A 14630-nucleotide genomic window follows, 5' to 3' on the forward strand; every position below is an offset into this window, starting at 1 on the left:
GAAAGTGGTCGGCACTCACTTCCGCCTCTCGTCCAAATTACACCTTTCCTAGGTCGAATATACCGAGTATTCTGGAACGGTTTGGCATTGCGGTTTCTGTGGTGGTGTTTGTCTTTCCTTTCGCCATGTGTGACGAGCCAGAATAAACATATCCTTCCACCCAGAAATTTATCTAGTCGATCGCTCTAAGATCAAGTACTAAAGCCGTCTACCCCCTTCGTAAGACGCCATTTGCTGCATGAAAACGGCTCTGTAGCTAGAATCATCCGTTGGGAAATGGAACCTCCGTCCGACAATAGTAATAATCTGCTCCCGACCTTCCCAACCAACAGGATTGCTCCAATGGAAGTGCCACCAAAGGATGCATCAAGGGAGAATCAAGCTCAGGAGGCTCCGTTTGCTGGCACTGGCCCCCCTGTGCTCAAAAAACAGTCCAGTACAGAGACCCTCACAAAAGCCTACATCGATGATACATACCACCCCTTCAGAGACAAGGCTTACTTGAAACATCACAGTTTGTCTCGCCCTGATGTAAGTTTTGGAGTCGTATTGCGCAGTCCTTGCCCCCATACAACAGCACTTTTTGGGGTTTGAATTTTGAAACTTGGTGGCGAAAACTGTGTATGCTGGACTGACCACTACCAACTTGATGTAGAGAGGTGCTAGTTTAAAGCGGAGGCCGTTGATGAGAGATTCAACAGCTGACAGACCGTTTGCGAGAAGTGGTGGGTTTGTAACTTTGTGTTGCTGAATAGATTACACCAAAAACTACTAAACCTTACTCTATCTTAGGCGCTACATCTACAAGACGAGAACAGTTTTCAACTCTGGATAGGTGGGGTGCAATGGTGTCAGACACAGGCAGGTCGCCTGGCTGTTGTCATAATTGGTGGAGCAAAACGTCGCATGTTTTGACCTGTTGCTTCCCTGCATCGTTCTTGGGCCTGCTTGGACTCAAATCAGATCAAGTACAGCAGGCTTGGAGAGAAAAGGTGTGTGTCGTTGTGAACATTGCAGAGAAATGGTTGTTTCTCACTCACAATGCATCTTAGGTCGCTCTCTGTATTATAATATTTTTATCATGTGCCCTGGTGGTACTATTAACATTCTTCTTACGGGACATTGTCTGTCCTACTGGTGGTTACGAGGACTTGATGCCTATATTCAACCAATCATACCGCTGGCCGAGACCTCAACCGTTTTTCGGTGGTGATTTTATTATTGGCGGTTTCTTGTATGACTTTGATGCATTATTCTTTGCATTGGGAGGATATAGTTTTGGATTTAATGATGACTGGAGGGGGACTGATATCACAAAGTTGTTTAAGCCTACGAATGACAAGTGTGCAAAGTGGTTTCCAGGCACTGTAAGCATCCAGTTTGTCGATAAGCAAAGGACACGATTTCTAACAATGGGTTTTCTCCTAGTATAATTGTACTCTAGATCCACCTCACGGTGGAACCCCACTCCCACTAGCAGGTGTTGCATGTCCTAATCCAACAGTAATAGCTCCCATGGTGCCAAGATGGAGATTATACATGGACTGGAGTGAAATTAAGCTGACCAACACCCCTCCGAATGCCATCACCGTCATAAACGGTGCCATTATAAATATATCCAGATACTATAACGACTACAACGGCACCTTCTTTGACAGTGTCCAAAGCGATGGACTCATAAACCCAGTATTGAGGAACGTGTGGGGTAGAGACGGTACCCGTGATTTCATGAGATCAGCGGACTTGCAGGATCAAGCCGCATGTCTACGCCAACGATACCAAATAGGCTGGGTAGATGAAGTAACACTAGGCTGTTTCTTGGCATCAGTCATGTTTGTATTAATCATCACCGTAGTCGGAATCATGATTACACTACGATTTGTCATGTCGCTCTTCTTCCACTGGACTATATCCCCATACCTGACTCGCACACGAGCACCCAATAGTAAAAAGAGCAGACGTAGATTCGTATCAAAGTACTCGGCATTGTCGCAGTCGATGGAATCTCCAAAGAATATGGATAGTGATGATATGCTGGTGCTGATGTTGGTCACGTGCTACTCGGAGAATGAGGAATCACTGAGACGGTCGTTAGAGTCTTTGGCTAACTCGTCATACCCAAATAATCGTAAATTAATGGTCATTAATTGTGATGGTGTTGTTACGGGTGCTGGTAACGATCGCTCGACACCGGAAATTGTATTGAGTTTGATACAATTGGAACCCATGCTGGGTCCTGTCGTTGAAAAGAGTTATCTGGCCATTGGGTTAGGTGCTCGTCAACATTCAATGGCTAAAGTGGTGAGTGTTGCCATGCATTCACGTTAGGATTTGCGTACATTTATTTTTTGGCATACTTTTCTCGCACTCAACTCAACCCAAATTGAATAGTACGGAGGCTGGTTTTACACCACGACAGGTGATCGTGTACCGACAATAGTAATAGTAAAAGTAGGAGCCCCATCCGAACGCACCGAAGCTCGACCAGGAAACCGAGGAAAACGTGATTCCCAACTCATGATTATGAACTTTTTATCTCGTGCAGTTTTGGACGACAGAATGACTGCCCTAGATTATGATCTATTTTGGAAAATTGAGGCTTTAAGCTCTCATGCACCAGACGCCTTTGAAGCCATTCTCATGGTGGATGCAGACACCCGAGTCGCCACAGACGCCGTAGAAAAACTCGTAAACGCTCTCGAAAACGATAGCTCCATCATGGGATTATGTGGTGAAACCCGTATCGGAAACAAACGTGCTTCATGGGTTACCCTCATCCAAGTATTCGAGTACTACATATCGCATCACTTGGGTAAAGGATTTGAATCTGCTTTTGGAGGTGTTACTTGTCTGCCTGGCTGTTTCTGTATGTATCGAATCAAGGTCCGCAAAGGGCCGGAAGGATTTTGGGTGCCGCTGCTGATTAATCCTGATATCGTGGAAGAGTACTCTGAGAATGTCGTTGATACCCTGCACAAGAAGAATCTGTTACTATTGGGTGAAGATCGGTTCTTGACTACACTGATGCTCAGTAATTTTCCAAAGAGGAAGACGGTATTTGTGCCTCAAGCGGTACGTTGCTGCCTCTCCAGCTGGTGTTTTTTGCCCGAGACTAATTCGCCTCTTTTGCTTTAGGTGTGCCATACAGTAGTACCTGATACCTTCCGTGTCCTGCTATCTCAACGTCGTCGGTGGATTAATAGCACCATTCACAACTTGCTTGAGCTAATGCTAGTCAAAGATTTGTGTGGAATTTTCTGCTTCTCTATGCAATTTGTCGTCTTTGTAAGTACTTGCCTCATGCCTGCTGACTCTTCAGTTTCTAGATGCTAATGTGACCTCTGTTTTTTTTTAGTTGGAGTTAGTCGGAACTGTTGTCCTACCAGTAGCAGTAATTTTCAGTGTTGGTCTAATCATCGTATACATCGTTACCGGCCATCCTGATTGGTTTACAATCTCACTGCTTGTCGGAGCCTTGGGACTTCCAGCACTTCTGGTGCTATTAGCAACACCAAGGAAAGCCGTTTACCTCTTCTACATGATCTTTTACATTATGGCCATCCCTATATGGAATCTGGTATTGCCATTATACGCATGGTGGCATTTCGATGACTTTTCGTGGGGGGAGACACGGCGAGTGGAGGGTGCAGCGAATATAGTGTTGGTGGAGGATAATGACGATCCGCTGTCGGGAGATGATACCAATCGAGTGGTGCTGAAACGGTATAAATTTCATTCGCGTCGACCTAGATTCCTTTTTTTTTGGCTCACACTTTTCTTTAATCAGATGGGCGTTATGGGAACGAGAACGCCGAGGACAAGTGAACGCAGTCAAACAGATAACTTCATTTAGTGCCGGTGTCACTCTTCTCGAAGCATCAAAGGAGGTATCACCAACATCCTTCTCAGCATCATCATCCTCAACTGGCAGCTCATCGTCCAACACCTCCGTAACATCCCTCGTATCACCAACATCACTATCCTCCCAAAACGATAACTCGGCACTAAGCTCTGCAGTCGGATCATCAGCTAGCGCACCATGGCTCCGCATGTCATCAGACACATATAGTTCCGTAGCATCCGCCAACGCGTCAACACAATTACAATACCCATCGGCATTAGCAACACTAGACAAGTCGCATCTATTCTCAACTGGAGTAGCACCGCTAAATAAGGCACCACAGAAACGAAACTCGTTATTTAGTAGATTTGTGCTTGTACCTGTACCATCGCAACCGTCGCCACCTATACCATTCGAGTATATATCGAAACGTAACTCAGCGAGTACGGGATACTCGTCGTCATCGCCACAGCCGCCGAGATCGAATGTATCATCGTCACCGGATTTACCAATGGAATCTCGAGCTCCAGGTACGAGCTCATCTGGTTATAAATTAGATGCAGTTAGACCTATGACGCCGTTTGATGTGCCTGACGCGATTAATGCGATGTCGAGGGGCGAGAGTGATGAGATGCCTCCATCGCCAATCCCACCGCCGAAGGATTAGTGTGGTCACAGCAGAAAATATACAATAATATGATTTCGAGGAAACAATTAACATAATGTATTTTTTGGATAGCCATAATATTACTTAGCATCTTTTATGGTATTGTGAGTTATGATTCATTGGTTGTGCTAAGCGTGAATTTGGTCTGACGACACCCAGCTCGCTTTGACTATGACATGTACAGAATACCAACAAAACCATTCAGACCGAGTAAACATTCATTTCTTCAGTTCTTTACTAGATTGCTGAAGCATCCCTACTTTATAAACGCGCTTTGCGTCCACTAAACCAAAGTCGAGGTGTCCATGTGTCAACCAGACAAACATACCACAGAGCTTTGATTTGCGACAAACTCAATGATCCAAAATATAATTCTCCGAAATCTCTAAATCGCCCGTGACGCGCGCCCCCCACAATTTTCTCAACATTTTCGTGATTGACACTAACTTTCCTCTCAAGCCTTCTTGCCCGTTTCAACAAAAGCAATAGTAAAAAAGCATGGGATTCAAAGAGGAGCTCTCGTTCGCACCAGGCTACAGCGGCTTTATCCCTACTTTGGGCGAGTCGTTCGGGCACACATTTGGAATAGCCACCAAACAAATCCTCGACGAAAACCTCTCGCTAAAGCAAGGACGTATTCAAAAGGAACGAGAAGCTGCCAAAGCAGCTAGACGAGCCGCTGCCAAACAGCCAGAACATAATGTCGTTTGGGGTCAGGAAAAGACTTGGGCGACTGGTGATGATCGATTCAGTTTCCCACCTGTTCCTGGATAGTATGTTCGCGTTTCAGCAATTGAAATTACTCCATAAGGTATCATTCTAACTGGCTCTCCTTCATTTTGTTATTAGCACCGGCTACATCCCCCGTTCCAAAGAACATTTCGGACACTCGTACGTTCAAACAACCTCCGAATCCCTCTCAGAATTCCAAGGAATGATGGCCCGCAAGAACGAGCTCCCACCTCGTGTTAAAGCCGTGAAAAACGCTCATCAGCCCTTGATTCCCGAACCAACATACGAAGGTGATCAACGACCACACTTGTTTCAATACACTAGCTATGCCGGTAGTCCATCGCCATCTAGACTGCCTGGTCGTGATGCACCAAGAACCTTCCCGTCTGGATATACGGGTTTTGTACCCCGCAAGCAGAATATTTTTGGAGAGAGTTACAGTGCTAGTGTCAAGAAGGCTATTGATGAGTTTACGGCGCCTAAGCAGGCTGTTGAAGATCGTACGAGACATGAAAAGGCGTTGATTCACAAGCAGCCTATTCCTGGTATGTTTCCATCCCTGTGGTCTTTTTTTAGTTGTTGTTGGACCGACGCGACGATATTGATGAATGTGAATTTGACATTAGGCTTCACTGGCTTCATACCATCTGCATCACGAACTATTGCACAGACTTTTGGAAGAACAACTTTGATTGCATACGATTCCTTCAACAACCGTGATGAAAGAGGCAAGCCAGCACCAAGCCAAGACGATGTTCCTATTGCCAAAAAATTGAAGGATCAACGACCAATCCCTGGTTACCGTGGCCATATTCCTGGCAAGCAAGATTTGTAGTTTCAGTCAAGTTTTTTAAAGTAGTGTAATATAAACCAATCGAAATGACAATATCAGATCAATCGCACAACAATGTACATGAGATTCAGGAAGAGGCGACAGCAGCAACAGCCTTGAGGGAACCATAGTATCATTGGGAAGTTCTTGAAGAGTTTATATGTAGCAAGGGGTAACATATACATATGCCAGAGACATATAACGGTATATGGATCAATCCATTTTTTGAACAACTACAGAATTTACAAGACCAGCGGCTTGCAAAGTGGCACTTTCATCAGTCAACTCCTTGTTTGGGAACGTTGTCATGAGTACATACGGAGTTCCAGAGGTTCCTGGGCGTGAACTATAGTAAAAGTCGAAGCAAGAGAATGAGTACTCCACTACAGCGTTACGATTGTCCATTTTTTTTCTTACTGATTTATGAACCGGCGCAAGTCCCCAACAGTGTGAGAGTGGTTGAACTTGGCAATCATCCTACAACATAGAGAGAATCAGCATAAAGGAAGACTTGCCAGCAAAAAAAGACAGACGAGTATCTAAAGTATCTCACCTTGTTCCGTCTGCGAGTCGAAGCTGGATAGACGTAACAGGCTTGCTGTCATCAACAGAGAACACAAATGGTACGGAGGACACTGCGGGAGCCGCACCACCAGGGAATGATCCTGGAATACCAGCACCGCTGCTAGAGCCTCCAAGAGCTGCATCACCTGGCACTGGAGCTCCCAAACGATGACCAGATCCACCAAATGGAGCAGCAGGCTTTTTTGGTGGTGGTTTGTAGTCTTCTTCCATACGTTTTGCGACTTTGACTTCGACTGGTTGACCATATGCGACATTCAACAAGGTTGTAGGTGCACGACTGCAAAGATATAGAAAAATGGGTGTTGGGAAAAAATAATTGGAGCTGTACATTGAATAACGACACCATGCCTTCGAAAGAACACTCAAAACACAATCACATACCCGCTGTTTATAGCCCTCAAGAATTCTTCGTTTGCTGGATCTTTATAATCACGTAGTTCACCATCATCAATACTGAATCCATTCCTCCAGAATGTCAGTTGCCTTTCGACTGGTTCCAATGGAACAGGTGCTTGTGGTAGAGACTGTGCGACAGAAGCTGCTGGTGCTGTAGGTGCTGGATCTTCTTCACTACCCAATCGATAACCAGATCCTGCAAAAGTTGCTGGCTTTTTATCTTTTTTTGATGATGATTCTGGTGGCGGTCCAGCTCTGAAGCAAAAACAGAGCGTTAGTCACAAAGGATACGACAAATCGAGTTCGGGTTTCAATCATCAAGTCTTACTTGGCAGCTTTGCTCAAAATGTCATTGACAAGATCCGCAGCAGGGTTTGGTTGTTTTGTTCCAGTACCATGTACCATGACTCCAGATTTCTCACCACCTGCAAAGTAGTCTTGTCCTTCGTCGCCATGATCATGACCTTCGTGATCGTCATGATCTTGACTGTTCAAGTCACCCAACGTGGCAACCCTTCTTGAGCTTAAAAAGACGTGTTATGACAAAGACATTTTACCTTTGATTCAGCACTTTGGATCTACCACAATATTCAATTTCATTACCTTCCACCAGCAGCAGGCTTCTTGTTGTCGCCAGACATGGTTTGTGGTATTGATGGTGTTTGGATTGGTTGATGTGTTCTTATTGGAGGAGGAGATGGCGGTTCGTCTTCAAGTTCAATGTCTTCGTCTTGTAATTGATCACTCAGTCCGTCTCCAGGTGGATTATCAAAGAATGATGATAGTGCTCCCTATGACATGAAAAGTCGAAATGGTAAGCGGTTTGGACTTTTGCTGTTTTCAAGTCAAATGTCCTTGACAAGAAGTAACTTAAAGATGCGCTAAAATACCTCTAAATTATAATCGTTGGCTGCCAAGTAGAATTCCGCTATAGACGTGACTGGTTAGTAAATGATCTCAAACAAGTCAATGTTGAATTTCGAGCTCTTGGTTTCGAGCCTTTAGTATTCATTCTAGAATGAGAAATATACAGGGCGAAGTCTGAGCTTACCGTGTTCTGCACTCGCTCCTGTGATCTGGGCAAACTCGGCTACCCTACCTCTTCTCTGCTCTGTTGACTCTGACATTTTTGAAACTTGCAGTGACGACGCGTCCCATGAAACAAAGCAAGAGGGTTGGAAGACCCAGCGACACCAAAAATCTCGTCAATCACGTACATTTTGACAATGCTTGTGAGTTACTCATGCGAAGTATGAACATCAACACACGTAACTAAACGGTGTCAGTTTGTCAAGGACGGGTCGATTATATACATTTTACAGCATTTACAGGCATATTTAATTACGAGCTCGTATCAATATTCAATATCATATATAGAGTCATTCAGTCCATTTGCAAGCTTCAGTAAGAACCAACCAAAACTACACCCTCCTCAACTTCTACGAATCAGAATTAATCATATTCCATACGGTGGACAGCACTCCAGTGTCGTCCCATCCAGCCTCATCATCGGCTGCAGCAAGTCGATCCTCAATCAATCGTTCAATATGCGGCTTCCTATCCGATTCAAAGCTATACGGTTCCTTAACTATATCCAAGTAAGCAGTAACGATTGTGACCAGTGTCCTATACATATCAAAGTTGACCAATGGTGGTTGCTGCTCTTTATCAGCTGTTTCATTCGCAAGAGGAGCAAATGGTGGTGATCCCTCAATTACGAATGTCGCGTCCTTTAGCACTATTGGAAACAGTGGTACAGCTTGTCCTTGATGTATTGAAGATAATGCAATCCGGTAAGCCTTCATGTTCGACGAAGGGTCTAGCAACTTCTCCAACATCAGTAGTGTAGAGAAGTGAGATGGCGGTAGTGGTGGCAGAGATTTCGATACCCTCGATACTGTTGGAGATAAAAGAGCAGCTGCAATAACAAGCATAGTATGAAAGTTTTGTAATGCGTAACATTGCTACATGTGAAAACAAAGTAGTTAGATCTCGTCAAAGCAATTCAAGATTTGCTAGACTTGGTCGCGTTAGCACTGGCGATCTCTAAGAGACATTGGTTGGTCTCAAAATTTCATACCTTAGCAACGTTCAGGAACTTCTGCAGCAATTTTTCTCTCGCTTTGACCGAGTTGGCAGAAGCGATCTCTAAGATAACCCAATTATGAATCCGGTTTGCTCTTTCAGCAATCTTATCAATCTTTTCCACCTTGGCACCCGTACTGTTTACAATGAGCTCTCTAATATCTACTTCACCAGTCCAAGGATTAGCCAATTTTATGCCACCAGCAACTTTAGCTAATACATCACTAACAGTCACATTTGCTAGTGCTCGACGTTCAGTGGTCGTCAGATATTTAGCAACACTGGCAGGATCAAGCTCCAATACCGGAGAATCGAAGCCTCTGCAGTATGTGGCAGGACCATTCGGCAACGACTGTTGACTTTGATTACTACTACGTGAGAGCTGGGATAGATTCGACAATGGCCGAGCTGTCGAAAAAGGTGATGAAGTCATACTACTCGACGCTGTCGAAGTACGGGAAGATCCTGATTTCACTTTATCGGTGCCCTGTAATGTGACTATACGCCTGATTCGATCAGCCTCTGATTTGTATCCTTTCAGATGAGCGTCAGCCAAGAATCCATTCAAAGCAGTTCTTAATGCTGAGTCATTAGAGAAATCAGGGGAAAATTGCAAGCGACACCATCTTCCTACTACATTCAACACCCTATCGGAATTTGCATAATGAGAATAATGCGAGATACTTGAAAATGCGAGATACTGACTTTAACTGGATGACTTTCTGCCACTTGACAAAATACTCAGTATCCGTCGTCCCATCTGAAGGAGGTTGACAATGAAATCTTGCAACCATCTGATCAAACATGTCTCGTGCCGAAACGAAGAACATGTGGGTCTGAATCATAATGTCCAAGTACTCGTCGTCTAAAATAAACGACCTCATGAGTCGGGTTGTGACCAAATGACTCTGCGAATTCTCACCAGTAGCATGTTCGTCCGCCAGTCGCGAAATAAGTCGGTCGACTGTCCCAGCCACGATCTGAAGCCTAGATCCTAAATCTTCTAAGATCAGCACCTCAACTCCACCCTCCGAAATATGGAGAAGGTTGCCATGCTTTTGCCGTTCTTGAACAGCCATTTCAACAGACTGTGCGGCCGATGATACAGACATATTTCGTTTTAGGGAATTATGGATTTCGTGCTCAACTGTAATGCCTTCATTCTCATGAGGTCCTGGCAATATACCTGGCAATATAGCCGATGCTGCCAATGCTTCAGCAATGGATGTAGCAACACGAACTCCGAGACTCGCGGTTGAAGGAACGAGATGGACTTGAACGGGCACCGGTGGTTTCAATACAGCTGCAGCGGTTGGTGATGAAGTTCCTACTGCGAGGCAAATTAATATCAATTAAAAAAGCTACGTCACATTATTACATACCGGCTTCCGTAACACCTTCTGGAATAGGTGGTAAGGGTTTCTGAGCAGTGGATCCATCCAACGATTGAGCTTCAGATGCAAACGAAACTCTGTTACGAGCAGGCATATCAAACGGTGTCCTTCTTTGCAGACTCTCTGGTGTCTGGCTCATTCGAAAGATTGTTGACCTGGATGTTCGAGCTTCCGAAGTCACGGTCGCGACTGGAGTGTTCTCAGATTCTACTTGCACTAGACCGTGCATTCGAAGTGCAGCAATCGATTTGAGGATTCTATCTCCAACTAGAAAGACAGCAGTTAGAAAATACACGGAGAGCGATTCGCAATCAACTTACTGGTTCGTCTTCGCAACAACGGCTTCAAGGCTTCATGGCTTTCAGCCATCGGGAAAGTGTCTAAAACATGATATCGTTAGTACGGTTGGTCAGAGACGAGCTGCGAGAGGTCAGACATACCTGGATGATGTGAAGCCAGCTCCGTAATCAACTGCACATAATCACGTAAAGAGGTAGCAAATCCCTTTATATTTGACATCAAATACGCATATGTACCCTTTGCATCTTCCCAATTGCCACTCCATAGTTCGTATTCTTTACACCTGTTCACGACCCTTTCGATGCTAGCCGTTGCATCAATGAGTTTACGTTCCAGCCGTCCATAATTTACAGCATCTTCATCATTGAGTCCAATGGTCAATCTTTCATTCAGCACCGATAACGTTCGTTCGACTATTAGCGACACACGGTTTCCTGCAGTTTGGATTGTGATCAACGACGGTGTTGATAGAGATTCCGGTTGAGGCGAATCAGGAGGTGGTCGTAATAGTATATGTGGCGCATATACCAAGATTGTTGCGAGATGCGAGTGCACTTCAAAGTAATCCTAAATGATACGTTAGTCCTGGACGACCTCAGTTCGTGCAGAACAAACTTACATCCGATAGAATAGCTCTCAGCCGTTCACCGCAATCATGTATCGTCTGCCAAGAGGAAGCTAGCTCAGACGGGATCTGGACCTTGAGTTCGAAAATAGTAGTCGATGATTCACGGTTGATGGTGGTTGGTTTACTCGGTTTGGCGACATCCGAGACTAGGTAAGGACCACCGTTTGATTTATCAACTGATACGGATAGCATTTCCAGTCGTTTTAAACGTGTTGTATCGTCATAAACACGTTATCTGTCCTCGTTAAGATTCCAACAGTCCACGTTGATACAAGCGTTTCGAGGCACGGAACTACAAGAAAGACTACAGCATCAATCAGATTCACGTAAAAGTCGAGTATTGCAGCTCGTCTTGGCTTCAGAACGACCTTTCTCTTTGCAAAACGGACCTGGAGGTGCAAATATTGCCAAACCCCACGAAGACCACACAACCGCAGAACCAGAATACGAACAAGGATACGAAGTCAGAAAGAAAGCAAAAAATTATGAGAAAATGAGCGCTTTGTGCTTTATATAAAAGGATAATTTAGCAAAGATGTTTTATGAGATATTTTTATGTGCCAAGTCTTTTAAATGGCTCTTGAGACTATAGAGGAGAGCAAGAAAGATATGACCTACCAGGTGTAGAACTACTTTGGATCTATTAGTCGAGTCTTTCTAGATGCTCAATCCAACTCGACGAATCATCGAAGCTGCTGCTTACGTTTGACATGGAAGCCTTTGTAGAGCCGTAGCCACTGCAGAAGGAAGTAGTCGTCATTTGCGCAATTTTGGAAGCAATGGATGCTGATGGCGAATTTGGCCAATCGACCTCATCAGCGAATTCACTGGTAATCCAGTATCCGTCACTAGTAGTGTACCAGTTTGTTGGTTTGACCTCGTCTCCTGATATGTACCAGTTTCTTGGTTTGTCTTCGTCTCTTGATGATGGTTGCGTCACTGATTCGTTCGTAGATGCTGTTGTTGATGAGTCTGAGGTGGTGAGAGACGAAGCGGAGGAGACTGTCTTCTCAGTCAACAAGCTTTGTATGGCAATGGCACTATAAGCGTTTTACGGTCCAGTCAGCACATCCCAGAGGTCGAGAAATCAAGTTAAACACTGACGCTTCGGTTACGCCGTCTTGCTTCAATCCAATAATCACAATTTGCTCATCTCCCAACCTTTCAATAGCTGTGCCGGTCGAGCTGCTCATGTTTCTATAACAATTTGATGAGATTTGAGTTTTTGGGGCTGCGAGAAGGAGCCGCGAGCTTACTTGAAGTAGTCTGGTTGTCTTGCTGCATCGAATGCGCTCAGATTGCGAGGAATGTTCAACAGCTCTAAAAGGATACTGTTAGTGAAAGAAAAGGGAGCCTCGGAGAAGAAATGACTTGCCTTGAATTGGCTCTGTATTTTCTTCTTCGGGTTCAACCACCCATGGACTCTCAGATACTTCAGTTTCTTCCCAACCAGTTTGTTGTTGCTGTTGTGGTTGCTGTGGTTGCTGTTGTAGCTGCTGTTGTTGCTGCGGATCCTGCTGCTGTGGCACTTGTATGGGAGGATCAGGCATAGCTTGGTGGGCCGTCCCTGGTTGAAATGGTCGAGTACCTAGCATTTCAGATATTTCCTGGACACTATTTGACAGGAGGACAATGAGATAATGGACGCATCAGTAGATATCAATCTGAATATACACAATATGATCTTGTATCCTCATCATTGTAGGTCATGGCCGAGCAGCATCGTCGACTACAACACGAATCCAAACTTACGCCTTATCGAACTTCATCCTCGTAGTCCCAGCAGTCCAAGCAATAATCAGACTATGGCCGTGGACGGTTCGTGCAACAGCAATGCTCGTATTTGTCCTTCTCTCAATTGACCTATTTCAAACGAATTCGGTTAACATGCGAGATTGAGCACACAGAGAGGCATCATTTACTCACTCAATGGTCCTTTTGAATGGTCTCTTCTCCATCTTAGCCCTCGTCAAGCTAATAGGCACGGAGAACAGAACTGATTGATGTTCTAATGGAACAGATATTGTGAGTGGACAGATTCGGGTATCAGAGTCTGGCAATCAATGCATCATCAAGATCTTACCAGTTTGATTCATCTTGCTCTCAGATTGGTGCTGTGATGATGCGAAGCTGGACGCGAATGAAGGCAGCACCTAATTAACATCCCAGGGAGCAATTCTGGGAGTGATGAAGAATTCCTTACTGATTTCAAGTAAGCGTTGTAGACGTCAGCTTGCTTTGCCTTACATGACACCGCGATATTTACAGATTTATTTGAGATTTGGGAGCTTCTCGAGTATGTTGCTATAGTACCTGCCCAAGGTGTCTGGCGCGCTTTTACGCGTAATAAATTGTACTGGATCGTTGAAAGACGGCAAGAAGGTGACTACGGTGTGTTTTACCCAACAACTTTCCAAAATCTTCAAACAGAGATCAGAACGCGATGTCGTGGTCGAACAGCAACTCAGAGGCCCAATTAACATCATTTGATATACATTTATACACTGTGTCTTTTCTATACTCTTACACTGACTACTAGAGATCAGACGTAAAGCCTGACACACGTGTTTTAACAGTAAGGACGACTTCCTACCTTCCACGTCTAGACGCACCCTTTACACGTCGGAAGTCAGCTGTGTCGAAACAGCTTCATTCCAATCCATCCGTAAAACACAAAATATATGGAGATTGGGATCAGAGTCGGGAGAAAATAGCAGTAAAACTCGTCCTCACGGATCGCGTCCAAAATCTAAAGATGGTAGTTGTCAGCATAATCAAATTTCGAAACATGTCAGATTTGTCATAGAGTGTAAATGCTAGTTCTAGCAAGACATGCCTCATTGCCAGTGAGTGGAAGGAGTTTGCTGATGATTCCAGCATACAAAAATGCGAGACAGCAAATCCAGATTATAGCCAAAAAGGCAATATCTCGTGAATCTGAGATTGTCGAAGGTTTATAAGCATTTGCCGTTAGGCTTTCGTCCACAGGAACGATATGTCGAGGCCGAGTTGTACCAGCACGTCGGCGTTTCTTCATCGTCCTTTCTACGAGCACCACCTTCCAATCAATATAATTCCTAATAGAAATTGAATTGTTCGTCGAGCAAGAAAGAGATGTCTGCCGTGCTGATCTCCTAACCTTACAACTTTCCAATCTCAGCTCAATGTCC

General features: G+C 44.6%; 4 protein-coding genes across 4 annotated transcripts; 2 read left to right on the forward strand and 2 right to left on the reverse strand.

Moving 5' to 3' along the window:
- Window positions 1-276: 276 nt before the first annotated feature.
- SmJEL517_g01714 (chitin synthase) lies at window positions 277-4508 on the forward strand (the record flags this gene model as incomplete). Its single annotated transcript, XM_031167642.1, has 9 exons — window positions 277-531; window positions 656-725; window positions 793-992; window positions 1053-1367; window positions 1429-2301; window positions 2392-3072; window positions 3136-3285; window positions 3356-3723; window positions 3788-4508. 9 exons carry the CDS (start codon window positions 277-279, stop codon window positions 4506-4508), a joined length of 3633 nt encoding a protein of 1210 aa, XP_031026422.1.
- Window positions 4509-5006: 498 nt separating this feature from the next.
- SmJEL517_g01715 (uncharacterized protein) lies at window positions 5007-6075 on the forward strand (the record flags this gene model as incomplete). The annotated part of the gene is made up of 3 exons (XM_031167643.1): window positions 5007-5281; window positions 5358-5785; window positions 5867-6075. The coding sequence occupies 3 exons, from the start codon at window positions 5007-5009 to the stop codon at window positions 6073-6075; spliced, it is 912 nt and encodes a 303-aa protein (XP_031026423.1).
- Window positions 6076-6285: 210 nt separating this feature from the next.
- SmJEL517_g01716 (uncharacterized protein) lies at window positions 6286-8180 on the reverse strand (the record flags this gene model as incomplete). The annotated part of the gene is made up of 8 exons (XM_031167644.1): window positions 6286-6418; window positions 6490-6549; window positions 6626-6934; window positions 7039-7308; window positions 7382-7576; window positions 7657-7844; window positions 7944-7981; window positions 8105-8180. The coding sequence occupies 8 exons, from the start codon at window positions 8178-8180 to the stop codon at window positions 6286-6288; spliced, it is 1269 nt and encodes a 422-aa protein (XP_031026424.1).
- Window positions 8181-8492: 312 nt separating this feature from the next.
- On the reverse strand, window positions 8493-11652 carry SmJEL517_g01717 (uncharacterized protein; the record flags this gene model as incomplete). Its single annotated transcript, XM_031167645.1, has 8 exons — window positions 8493-9017; window positions 9134-9785; window positions 9844-10003; window positions 10061-10465; window positions 10521-10799; window positions 10853-10912; window positions 10973-11399; window positions 11452-11652. 8 exons carry the CDS (start codon window positions 11650-11652, stop codon window positions 8493-8495), a joined length of 2709 nt encoding a protein of 902 aa, XP_031026425.1.
- Between the last annotated feature and the right edge of the window lie 2978 nt (window positions 11653-14630).

The sequence above is a fragment of the Synchytrium microbalum genome (genome assembly GCF_006535985.1).
Source record: "Synchytrium microbalum strain JEL517 chromosome Unknown SmJEL517_scf0006, whole genome shotgun sequence".
NCBI classification, from domain to species: domain Eukaryota; kingdom Fungi; phylum Chytridiomycota; class Chytridiomycetes; order Synchytriales; family Synchytriaceae; genus Synchytrium; species Synchytrium microbalum.